The sequence below is a fragment of the Melopsittacus undulatus genome, chromosome 7 (genome assembly GCF_012275295.1).
Source record: "Melopsittacus undulatus isolate bMelUnd1 chromosome 7, bMelUnd1.mat.Z, whole genome shotgun sequence".
Taxonomy (NCBI): Eukaryota; Metazoa; Chordata; class Aves; order Psittaciformes; family Psittaculidae; genus Melopsittacus; species Melopsittacus undulatus.
The window spans coordinates 3949539-3963036 of NC_047533.1; the positions used below are offsets into that span (position 1 = coordinate 3949539).

At 38.2% G+C, this 13498-nt stretch overlaps 1 protein-coding gene across 2 annotated transcripts in view; it reads left to right on the forward strand.

The window, feature by feature from the left end:
- Positions 1–13498, forward strand: part of CTNNA2 (catenin alpha 2) — a 499450-nt gene that overhangs the window by 104691 nt on the left and 381261 nt on the right. For both annotated transcript variants that reach the window (XM_034064746.1, XM_034064747.1), the window contains exon 3: positions 1533–1728. In XM_034064746.1, coding sequence (XP_033920637.1) covers positions 1533–1728 — 196 coding nt within the window. The remainder of the gene's footprint in view (positions 1–1532; positions 1729–13498) is intronic.

Consider the following 13498-nt stretch of genomic DNA (forward strand, 5'->3'; position numbering starts at 1 on the left):
TCAATTTGAATGTATGTAAAACTCATCTCAGAGTCCACTTAGACTCCAGATTTGTCCTCCATTTGTTTGTAAACGATCTTAACTTTGTGTGCCAGGTCACGTCTTTAACATCTGAGTGCTGTGATGCAGATGGTGAGATGTTTCTGTTCATGGATTTCATGTTTGTAGAGCTCCCTAGTTCAAAATTCATCAGCCTTTGCTTCAGCTTTATAAATCTTTGTGATACATTGCAAATGATGTCTCTGGCACCATTTGTGGTCTACTTGTATGTTCTTGCTAGTATGTCTCTTATATGAGTGTGTGATTCTATTTGAGTTTGAGCTTTTGACACTCTGGAAACTTTTTAATACTTTTTTTTTCACCCAATGCATCCATACTTATGGTGTTTTCAAGCTGTGACAATCCTTTTTTGGTTTGATTCTTTTCCTCTCTTCTTTCAGAGTCTGTAGTTTTTAGATGTGATTTGAAGAAAAAACCTAGCTGAAAGAGCATGACAAAAAAGCTCTTTGGTCACAACTGTACCAAATACCTTGTGCTTCTTGTGATAGAGATGACAGCCAATTTTACTCTTTGTTTTGAAGTCTTTTGCTTTGTAGTGCACTGCCTTTATTGCAAAGGGTTTTATTTTCTTACAGTAAGTTTCTGGCTTAACACACTGATATGTCATTTTAACTGCCCTGGTTTGTCTCCTGGTTCAGGAGATTTGTGCCCCCGAGCATTACGGATCCATTGCTATTTTTCATGCATTTAACATTTGATGATATCCAATTTGGTATTTCTGTTTTACAGGATGTCAGCCTTTTACTGCAGGAGTGATACAGTATTCTTTTAGTATAGCAAAAAGCAGTATTGTTAAGCTTTGTGCTTAAAGTTTCTGATCAATAGTTCAATAAGGAATTCCTTCATGAGATTCTACAAACATGGAAGCAGATTTTCTTCCTTTTTGAATACTGGGATCTTTTCACTATCTGCTGTTGTTTTATGCTGATCTATGTAAACATACTGTAGCAATACTAAACTGAATAGTTTTAACCTGTGTATTTCTTGCAGCAGGAGCTATTCATTACTTAATGCCTGGAACATAGCCACAACGGTCTGTCACCACTTGTTGTACCTGACAGTACTTATCTCAAGAGATGATTGCTTTTTGAATGATTTCTGACCTGTATGTGTTAGGTTTTCATTTTATCAGCTCGTTCATGTCTCTAAAAATGAAAACCAGTGACCAAACTGATGCTTTAGCACCAATGCCCTTCCATACCTATTTCTTATCTTTTTCCTCTTCACTGCTTGACTGTGACTTGCTAAGCCCAGAATAAACAGAGGTTGAAAGGAAAAACCTTTTTTTGAGGTCTGTGCTGCCATGCATTCAATTTTAGGCTTTACATTTTATTCATTCAATACATGTGACCATGGCATCATTTCAAGAGTGAAGGAGATAGTGGAGGTATTGAATGAAGTGGCAATCTATTGTGCTATTAATAACTGAAGAATCCTTCAAACTGACAAATACTTGTTCTTCTTCCCCGAAGGTAACAACGCTTGTTAACACAAGCAATAAAGGACCATCTGGCAAAAAGAAAGGGCGCTCTAAGAAGGCTCATGTGTTGGCTGCTTCAGTGGAACAGGCCACTCAAAACTTCTTGGAAAAAGGCGATCAAATCGCTAAAGAGAGCCAGGATCTCAAGGAGGAATTGGTTGCTGCTGTAGAGGATGTACGGAAACAAGGTAAGTGGACCCAAATGCTTAACGGGGTAACTGCTTCAGTTGATGCTTTCCAAGGTTTCTCCCAAAGTAAGTGTGTGATTGACTCTGATAATGTAACTAAAACTATGTCCTGTGTTACAGCATATCTGTAATAAGGCATATTAATATTAAAATATTTAAATATACAAATATACCTTCATGAATGGCAATGAGGATGAAGAATGTTCTAACTCTGAGAAAATAATGAGTTTGGGTAGTTTTCCCTGTTACCTATCACCAAAGAGTGAATTTGAACATTATTTAGCAGCTGTCCTGCCCAGAGCTCAAGCTTGGTGTTCCATTTTCAACTTGCTTTTTATTCTGTGGTATAACAAACTGATGTGATTTTTTTTTCACTGTGTTAAATTTGAGCAGTGGTTTAAAGTTTCTGGAGGCAAATGTAGCATTAGGATTATGGTGTATGTATTTCGGTAGCATTAGGATTATGGTGTATGTATTTCGGTAGCATTAGGATTATGGTGTATGTATTTCGGTAGCATTAGGATTATGGTGTATGTATTTCGGTAGCATTAGGATTATGGTGTATGTATTTCTGTACAATCTAACAACTATCAACAAAATAGTACATCAATATAGGTTTCAGGTATATATTGAAAGATATAGATAGATTATTAAAGTCTGGAAATATAGAGATAATGACAGTATTAAAGGCATTTTTTATTCTGGGCATTGCTGATAATAAGATAAATGTTAACATTGGTTTGCTCACTGCATAGCTTAAGCTGCAAAATTCAAGATATGCAATGCTACAAGAAATTGCCTAGTTGGGCATGGGACTCAGGTATGGGATGATTGCAATTTCTTTACTGGCAGAAATAATCCTGGTTTTGCACAATTTAATATTTGAAGTTTAAATTGGTATTAACAAGAAAATTACTTTAAGGCTTTAAAATGTTAAATATGCATATGCATAGCATGACTGTTACTTGAAAATTTTCCTTCAAAAAGTAAAATGTGTATCAAATGCTTTCAAATTTACACATGTGGTAAGGAAAAAAAGATGTTTTCAATATATATCCACATAACAAAACTTTTTCCCTTTCATTGACTTTCATTGTAATTATCTGTAGTGCAGTAGGATTACGCACCTTTCAGGGCTGCTTTTCCATTGTAAATCCTATAGTTTAAAGATACCACCTGCCGGTATCACAAGTCCTAGGTTTTAGAACAAGACTGACACATCTCCAACTGAGTTTTTCAATAGACTCTAAGGGACTTAGGTATATACTGCAGTCCAGTTAGTCCCCCAGCACTCACAGGATGGTTGCTTCAGTCCATGAAAATTTGACTCAAATGCTTCTATGAGCAGGCAGCGTTAAAATCTTGTGTACACGAATGCTTGGTTTGTGAATATTCTAGTCGGTTCTACCCTGAGGCTATTTCTTCTTCCCATGAACTGTATATATATTTGTGGTTTCACTGTTTTCCTGTTCTTGTGTATTTTGATCCATTTTCTTTAAATATTCAATAGCCAGACATTAGTCTAAAGTTGAATATTTGCTGTATACTTTATGTACATGGTTATGGCACTATTCTGATGGGGGCTTTTAGTTTGCTATTCAGTTGGTTTTTGTTGTTGTTGGGGTTTCTTTGGGGTTTTATTTTAGAATTTGATGCTGATGCCTGGTTGTTCTGGCATGCTGCTGCATTTGTCAACTACTGCATTTTTCTGTTGCTGACATTACTTATTTTGAGTGCCATTGCTCCCGATGATTTATAGGGCTCTCCCTTTGGGGCTGTGATGCTGCCCCAGTGTTTCTAGCTTCTCCCAAAGAGACTGAATTGGAGTCATCAGCCTCAGCTGTTGCATGCTCTCTGGTCTAGGCAAATACACCATTAGCATAGTATCAGAGCTTCTTATTATCTAGTTTATTATTATCTATCTAATACAAAGCTCCAATGAACTTTGCATTAGTTAGCAGTGATTTCTTTGTAGAATTTTGCTTTGAAAAGCCAGAGGCACCTGAGAGGATTTGCTGTGGAGAGTTTTGGTTGTCTTTTTGACTGAATTTCTGACTTTTGATAACAAGCTTTTCATTCCTTTTTATTAATCTGTATTTTAAAAACTGAATGATGCAGAAACCAGGAGAAAACATCTCAAACAGCATTATGCAGGGTGATACAGGCATTCATCTTTTGTCAAGCCTGAAAAAGCCTATCAGAAAAGTGGAACAGCTCTTTTAGGTCTCTTCAACATAAGTCCATAATTAGGAGAGCAGGAGAGACCAAACACCATTATTAGCACACACGAGCCTTATAAACTAGACCAGCCTTGCTGCAATGTGAAATGATATGTTTAGCTCAATGACATAAAGAGCTGGATTAATGAACTGAGGCTGTGTTTTGCCAGAGTAGCACTAGTTGATTATCTGGCAGAATTCCAGGTTGGGTAATTACTCCAGCAACCTAAAAATACCTCCTGCAGTTACAGCTGGCACTGGTGTGCTCCTCATTTCCTGCCCTATATTGCTGTATACTATCATATACTACTGTAGACAGTTATTGCAGCTCATCCCAGAGAGAGCTGCTTTCCACTGATAAGGATGAAACAAATGTACTGTATCATTGTCAAAATACTTTGGGATAAAAGTGAGTGCAAAGATAAAGCTTTAAGACTTGCTACTTTAATTACATGGAAAGGTAAATTATATTTGCTGTGCAAAACTTTGATCAACAGCAGTGATTCAAAGGCAAGTTTAGATGAAATCTTGGGAAGAAGCTCTTCCCTGTGAGGGTGCTAGGGCTGGCACAGGATGCCCCAAGAAACTGTGGCTGCCCCATCCCTGGCAGGGTTCAAGGCCAGGTTGGATGGGGCTTTGAGCAACCTGCTCTAGTGAAAGATGTCCCTGCGCATGGTAGCGGCTTTGAAGTGGATGAGCTTTAAGGTCTCTTCCAACCTAAAACAATCTGGGATTCTGTGATTTACAGAATTGAATTCCTAAAAAGCAAAGATTATGAAGATTTGTAATGTGGTTTTGGTTTTGTTTTTCTCAAATTTTATGGAAGGGTAAATATTTTATGGAAGGGTAAATATTTTATGCATAGAGCTCATACCTGTGTATATAGGTCTGTATATGTATGTATCCTATAATAATTCCTTAATAGGAATATTTTGGCCTTACAGTTCAGAGCAGTATGAATGAAATTATCCAGTTTCTATGCCACTCAATACTTTGCTGTATGTGTATTTATTCTGATGTTGTCAGAGTTGTGTAAAAGATCTCCCAGATGGGGACAAACAAGACCCAAGTTATGTTGAAGTCTGTCATTCCTGTCTCCTTACATTAGAGGTCAGGGAAAGCAGTCAGTCTTCTGCATCTTGAGGTTTTCTATGTTTTCTTTTGATTATAAAAACCTCTAAGCCCTCAAGCTACAAAGCCTGAGAAGTGCAGGAGGTGAAGAATAACTCACTGAAATAAGAAATAGAGTTTGGGAAGGGGAGCAGAGGGGAAAGTTCTCCCAGCATCTTTAAATGCAACTGGCATTTTAGCGATGAGTAAAGAAGGAAATTCCCTATGGAGAAGACATCCAGGTTTTGATTCACACAAAAATCTACAAAGAATTGCAGCTCTATCGGGCCCAGGTTTGATTAAACTTATCAAAACCTCTCTGGGATGCTGAGGAAAGCAAGTCAAGGAAATAGGTTATATTTATGTAAATGTATTCTATCTCTTAAATGACTTTGGCAATATCTATCTTGTAGGTATGTGCTAGTGGCTACCTGATTTTAATGTCATTTTCCTAGAAGGTTTCTGGCATATAGCTGAGATTTCCATTAAACACATGATTTAGGCCAGCAGCTGGTGGTTGTGTTTTGAATTTTCACTTTTCAGGCAGGGCAGATACAACTTCACACCATAACCTGCAATTTATGCTTCAGTCGAGGGTCAGAATGGCTGTTGATGGGGTTTGTGTTTGAAGATGATGTACTTAATTTTTCGTTCATGTGGATTTATGCACGTTGTATAAAAAGAATATGATTCATGTACTCCGTGACTGTCTGTAGGCTTGAAAGTATTTATCAACATCTGACATGGAAAAATGACTTAAACTTTCCTAGTAATTTTTTCCTTTCTGATGGAACATACCAAAAAGTAATATTTTTATTACTTCTCATGCTTATAACTACCTACTTTTAATATCTTTTTAAATTAAAGTTTTAAACTAAACCCTGTCAAAGGTCTTTTCCTTCTTGTTAATTCCTGTCTTCAGATACCTTGGGAGAAAAGCTGGAAATCTGCATGGCTGAGCTGGTGAAAGCAAACCTCGAAATATACATATACAAGATGCTGTTTGGTTTTATAATCATTGATAATGCTGTTTGAGCTTTTGTGATTTAATGACAGCAGTATGACAGGGAGAGAGACATTCTGATAGATGCAATATCACATACACTGTCACTTGAAACTGTTTCAGTTTTGTTCCTTCAGGCTGCCAACCTCTTAGCTGAATGCCCAGCATTTTCTGACTGTTAAGCCAATATCTCAGTCTAGCAAACTGAATTTCAGGAGATCTTTCCTGATTGTATAATATTCTTTCAGTTAGGCTTTGTTTGTTCCTAAAACCCAGTCCTCTCAGTGCCGTGATATCCCGTCTGTAAGACCTGCTGCCTGAAGGTCTAGACTTTCCCGACTGAAGCAGAAAATCCGTACTCGGATTTGGCTTCCTCAAAACTTATCTACTCTTTAACTTTTTTGTTTTCTGCCCTCTAATCCAATCAGTTTTCATTAACTGCATTATAAAAGCAGCCATCTCTGTTTTCCAAGCAGTCTCCGCTACTCTCTTTCCCTTTCCTTTTCACTGCTGCCTTCATGTGGCCATACACTTGTTTTCCTTCAGTTCAAGGCCTGATCTTTCCCCTGCCTCATGGTCTCTTTACATCTCCCATTCCTGGTAACCCTTCCGATTTCCATGTTCACCTCAAATCCCTTTTCCGTATTCACATAATGTCCTTCTTTTTTCTCATGATCAGTAATGGTTTTGTAATGTAGAAGTAGGAAAAAAAAATCAAATGTCTTGATCTCTCTTTTACCCCCCTTTACTTGGTAAACTTAATGTACCTTGTTTGTTGTCCTTGTTTTCTCTACCGGTCGATTATACTTCTCTCTGAAGTATTGTGACCAGGGGTAAACAGGTCACACCATTCTGTTACCCCATCCTTCTGTTTATACATATTTTCATCCATTGTGTCCATTTCCCCACTAAATTTCCTGTCTTTCTCATGCTGAAAGCATTCCTAGTATGCCTGTCTTATTTATGTTTAAGTCCAGGGTGTGAACATCTTCTTACATAGCATGTTACAAGGCATCATTCCAGTATCTGAAGGGGGCCCATAAGGATGCTGGAGATAGACTTCATTAGGGACTGTAATGATAGGACAAGGGGTAATGAGTTAAAACTTAAACAGGACAAGTTTATATTGGACATAAGGAGGAAGTTTTTATTGTAGTGGTGGTGAGGCACTGGAATGGGTTGCCCAGGGAAGTTGTGAATGCTCCATCCCTGGTGATGTTCAAGTCCAGCTTGAACAGAGCCTTGTGTGACATGGTTTAGTGTGAGATGTCCCTGCCCATGGCAGGGGGGTTGAAATCAGATGGTCTCAAGGTCCTTTCCAACCCTAACTATTCTATGATTTTGTGTTACACTGATACTTTGATGTACTTGCTTAGCAGGGTCAGCTGCACTAGACTTTGCAGGAACCCTGATGTACCCAATCTACTCTCTCTGCTGTCCTTTTAATTTGTTCGAATAAAGAAAAGTAAAAGCTGAAAAAGGTTTGTACCCATTAGTATGTAAAATCTTTGCTGGAATAGTTTGGGTATAACAGTTACAGTTCAAATATAAAAAAGCATGAGCTGAATACATTACACTTTAGTTAATAAGAATTCAACTAATGGAGGTAGGCTTGCTCTCTCAGTCTCTCTGTTGCTTCTTTCACAGTTTTCCTAGTTTATAAAATATATGGAAGTAAAATTACTTCATGAGGATTTTTCTGTAGAAGGGATTAAAAGATTTGTCACAATACAACTGTCACTTGATGTGGGAAAAGAAGAAATTCTATTTATTAAGCAAATGATGAAGTATTGTCTGATGCCTGCATCTGTTTTCAGCCCTGAGTCCCAGTGACTGGATTCAAAATGAAGTGCTGATCTGCAACTGGAGATATGTGAAGATATCCCTTAGTATAATACCTAAGCACCGATTACTTCAGGGTTTTCTTGGCTTTTTTTCTGAGCCTTTCTGACTGGTTGCTGTTCCTAAAGTCTGACTTGAAGGAAAGAACTGTAGGACATTGGGTTTGAATCTGGAAAGGATGAAGGAGGAATAAATAGATCCTTTAAAACCAAACTAACTTGTCAATGTAACCTAAGCTATTGTTTCTTACCTGGATTTGGGGCTAGAAATCTCTTTTGTTTGGGAGAAGATCTGATCTTTTCACTTAAAGTATGGTCTCTCTATGTTCATTTATAATACTTTTCATTGAAGTGTATGAGAACTGGTTTTGCTTATAGAATTTAGTCTCCTCTAGTTCTTGATAAAGGAGAAGCCGTGTGCATGTGGCAAGAAGTTGCAGAAAAGCAGTTATTTCAGACAAACTCTCTGAAAGATGAAGCAAACCTTGTGGTCAGCCCGGCTTAATGGGGAATGGATCTTGGCCTATGCTTCCGAAATAACCTGTGTGCATAATGAGCTTATTCTCTCCATTTTGCCAATAATATCTATGATGAGGTGCTCTGCAACTTGCTTTTTGCCCATCTCACTGATGGCTTGTGCCTGTCCATCTTGGAGTATCAAGGTCTGAAGCCTTATATTGGGTAACTCCCTGAAGCTGTGGCCTGAAAACTGTATCTTGTTCTTCAGAAATATTCATCATCTATGTTGAAATTGCTTGTTACATTTGGAAGGGACTTCAATTGTTATTCATGTTTGCAGTCAGCCTAGGAAATATGGCTTACTAAATGTCATTCTATGCAAATATTCTAATGCTAGTTCTTTCAGATCCATTAAATCTCTTCCAGCTCTCAGAGAATTTGGTTCTCAAAGACAATAAAGTTCCTTCTCTAAAATTAGATAAAACTTTTCTGCTGAAAAGCAGACATTGTACAGAATCTCAGAGTTGTTACACAGATAAGTGGTGTGAGGGGTTCCCAAGTGGCCTCTTTTATGCTCTTATGCTTTCATTTTTCCATGTTTGTTCCTCCTCAAATCATCTTGGTGCATTTTACCCACTTTCAGGTCCTTCTCCAAGCTTCCCATTACAAGTCTTGTGAAGGCCTAAAATGTTATTTCCCTGCATTTCATAATGAGTCCTGTATTTATCCATCATATTTGAAAAAATTGTGGCAGTCAAGTGAGGTTTCCAACAACTGGAAAAAGGGAAATATAACCCCCATTTTCAAGAAGGGAAAAATGGATGACCCCGGGAATTACAGACCAGTCAGTCTCATCTCTGTGCCTGGCAAAATCTTGGAGCAGATTCTCCTGGATGGCATGCTAAGGCACATGAAAAACAACAAGGTGCTTGGTGACAGCCAGCATGGTTTTACTAGGGGAAAATCCTGCCTGACCAATTTGGTGGCCTTCTATGATGGGGCTACAGAACTGATGGACATAGGCAAAGCAGTTGACATCATCTACCTGGACTTGTGCAAAGTGTTTGACACTGGTTTAAACTTAAACAGGGGAAATATAGGTTAAATCTAAGGAAGAAGTTCTTTACCATGAGGGTGGTGAGGCAGTGGAACAGGTTGCACAAAGAAGTTGTGAATGCTCCATCCCTGGAGATGTTCAACGCCAGGTTGGACAGAACCTTGAGCAACGTGGTTTAGTATGTGGTGTCTATGGCAGAGGGGTTGGAACTAGTTGATCTTGAGATCCTTTCTAACCCTAACTGTTCTATGATTCTATGGTTCTATTTTTGAGCAGGATGCTAACCATATAGGAAAAATAAGTGCATCAGGTGATTTTTCCTATATGTGTCCTTAATGTTTCAGGCCTTTGGAGGAGTCTTAAACTGATGATGACCCTGTTTTTTGGTAAATCCAGCAGACTGAGAGCCTGTGCTTGTTCTCTGCACCATTTTCAAAAGATTTATATCTGTTGCAGCTTTGGCTGGCGCTTTTCTAGTGTTCATTTCACTTTCCAGTATTTTGTTTAAGCTCATGTTAGGTTAAATTTATGATGACTTCAATCTCCCAGATATCTTTGTTATAAAGGGTAGTTGGCATTTGATACATTGCCCAAATACGGCCATTCAAGACAGATTTTACAGGAGTACAGAGATATATGTTTGAAAAATAAAGATATTGGGTGATTTTTCCTTTTCCATGCTATATTTATTTCTTTTGTCTGTCTTGGAGATTTTATTACTATCATGACTATAGCAGAGAAGAATGAAATTGCTTTAGAATGTCAACTTTTGACAGCTGTCAAAGATTAAATTACACTCCAGAATTGAAAGTTATAGAAATAGTGTAATAGGATCTGATTTTAGAATTCCAAATTAGTACTTGTTCTTTCAGAAGCAATATTTCTGTTAGGAAAAGTTTTATTTGAGAAATATGCAGAAATATATGACAGTTAAAAACATAAAATCTATGAAGGGATTGTAACTACGGCACATTTTTCAGTAAATATTTTATTCTACCACAGTTTAGTATTAGTATATATAAAATTATATATTATATAATTATATATTATATATGTAATTATATATATACTATATATATATAATTTCTGAATTTGGGTTAAATTTAGAAAATAGTTTCACTAAGATTTATAAGAAAATAAAGTGAAAAGGATCTTACAAAGTGGAAGAAGCACCATAGACAATTATTTTGCCCTGCTCTGTCTTCCAGCAAAACTCTGTAGGCTTAGTCCACAGCCAGTAATTCTCGGTAGTATTAAATATATGTCCTTTTCAATTAAGTTTTGAGATAGCCATGAACAATGTTCTGCAGGAAGACTTTCTTGTATGCATGAAGTCTGTGTTTAAGTTATTTCTGTGTGTAATTCAATATGGAGATTAGAATTGAAGACTTTGACCCTCAGAAGAGTGCTGTTACCATAAAGCTATAGAGAATCATGGGATGAGCATCTCATCTCTGCCTCTTCCTTTTGAAGCTGTTCTAATTTATGTGCTAGTGAAACATCATCTGGATTGCAGATGAGTGCTTGAAATCACTGTTGATTCATTGGACAGGAATTTTGAACTGAATTTCATTTTGTTCAACATTTAAAAAAACTGAAAGGAAAAGTCTGATGTGCCCTTTGAACTGGAGAACTGGTTATTTTAGTTTGTCACATTGAAAGTATTTGGAAGGTGATGGAAGTTTTTAACACAGTAAAAGTAATAAGAGTTGCACCATTTTTCTAATGTAGCAATGGATAGGGCAAGCTGGGGAGAGGACTTGGAGATCCAGACACTTTGTCTTGGATATTTAAATTGCGAAGTAGCCTGATGGGAGAAATTCAAGAAGATGGGCTTTGGATTTGGTCATTGCTTTGTGCTTCAGTTGCATTGATTTTCGTAAAGAGCTGATGGATGTGTTGCAAAGCAAACCTTCTCCAAAGGCAAGGACAAATTTCCCTCTGGACCACCACTGTTGTCCTGTCCTGTTGCCTCTTCTCTCATTGTACTGAAAGATGGATTTTCAGCCTTTTGAAACCTGTAGCTGGGGAATTTCAAGAGTGATTTTTGTAATGATTATGCAGAATAAAAGTTTGTAACAAACTTATACAAAAAAACCCTCTCATTTTGTTGAATGTTGTAAATGAGGTAATAAACTACATTTTCAATTTTAAAAAGCTATGCTTTTTTTGTTCAGAATGTCATTGTAAATACTGTGGTCATTCAGCTAAAAAGTAGGAAACTTTGATCCTGATCCATGCTGCCAGGATTATTTCTGCTACTTACCCAGTTACATTTAATAAGAAAGATATAAGTAGTCCTTGGCGCAATAAACTTCATCTGGGAGTCTTTCTTGCACCCTCCTCTTTGCCTGAAGTATGTTTCCTTCTGTGTTCTTTATTTTTGACTGCAATTTCCATGGCAGTCATCCAGCTTTAAAAGCTTCATTCTCCCATGCAGACAAGGCTTTAATTTTGCATATGTTTTCAGAAAGAGGCAGTTGAGTTGATGACAGCATGAAAATTTGAAATACGCTTCCTAATATCTGAATCCTAAAGGGTGCTTAGTCAATATAGGAAAGACTTTGATTTATTGTCTTCCATTTAACATATTGAACATGTCTCTCTCTGAAGTAGATTTTTCACATATTAAAAAGGCCTCTGTTCTGAGGAATGCATTATAAAGTGAGGGAGTACAAAACGTTATAGTCAAATAACAGGACCTGCTTCCATCTGAGAAGTTTTAAGTTAAAGTATTCAGATAACCACGTATCTCATTCTCTTTCAGTTTTAATTTCTTTATCAGAAAGAAATACTTCTAAAACTTTAGGTCTGCAAAATATTATGGCTGCTGTTTATATATGAAAACTGGAAAAAGGAGACCATTCTGCAGTACATAGAAAATTTAGAATCTTTATAACTACTAAAAATAGGCATAAATTCTCCACTGATTCTAATGTTTGCCAATCTCGTTAATTTGTAACGTCAGATTTGACATTTAGATCTGTGTTTGGTTTCAATTGCTTGCTTGTTTTAGAATCATAGAACAGTTAGGGTTGGAAAGGACCTTAAGATCATCTGGTTCCAACCCCCTTGCCATGGGAAAGGGGCACCTAACACTAAACCATGTCCCCCAAGGCTCTGTCCAACCTGCCGTTGAACACTGCCAGGAATGGAGCATTCACAACCTCCCTGGGCAAACCATTCCAGTGCTTCACCACCCTTGCAGTAAAGAATTTCTTCCTTATATCCAATCTAAACCTCTGCTGTTTAAGTTTCAACCCGTTACCCCTTGTCCTGTCGCTACAGTCCCTAATGAATAGTTCCTCACCAGCATCCCTGTAGGCCCCCTTCAGATACTGGAAGGCTGCTCTGAGGTCTCCAAACAGCCTTCTCTTCTCCAGGCTGAACAGCCCCAACGTTCTCAGCCTGTCTTCACATGGGAGGTGCTCCAGTTCCCTGATCATCCTCGTGGCCCTTCTCTGGACTTGTTCCAACAGTTCCATGTCCTTTTTATGTTGAGGACATGAGAACTATGCACAATACTCCAAGTGAGGTCTCACAAGAGCAGAGCAGAGGGGCAGGATCACCTCCTTTGACCTGCTGGGCACGCTTCTTTTGATGCAGCCCAGAATACGGTTGGCTTTTTGGGCTGTGAGCACACATTGAAGCCAGCTCATGTGTTTTTTTTCTCACCAATCAACACTCCCAAGTCCTTCTCTGCAGGGCTGCTGTGGATCTCTTCTCTGCCCAACCTTCAGCTGTGCCTGGGATTGCTCTGACCCAGGTATAGGACCTTGCCCTTGTCATGGTTAAACTTCATGAGATTGGCATCACCTCAAGGTCCTTCTGGATGGCATTCCTTCCCTCTAGCGTATCAACCGATCCACACAGCTTGGTGTCATCGGCAAACTTGCTGAGGTTGCACTCAATCCCATTGTCCATGTCACCGACAAAGATGTTGAACAAGATCGATCCCAACACCAATCCCTGAGGGTCACCACTCGTTACTGCTCTCCACTCAGACATTGAGCCATTGACCACAACTCTTTGCTTGCTGCCATCCAGACAGTTCTTTATCCACTGAGTGGTCCATCTATCA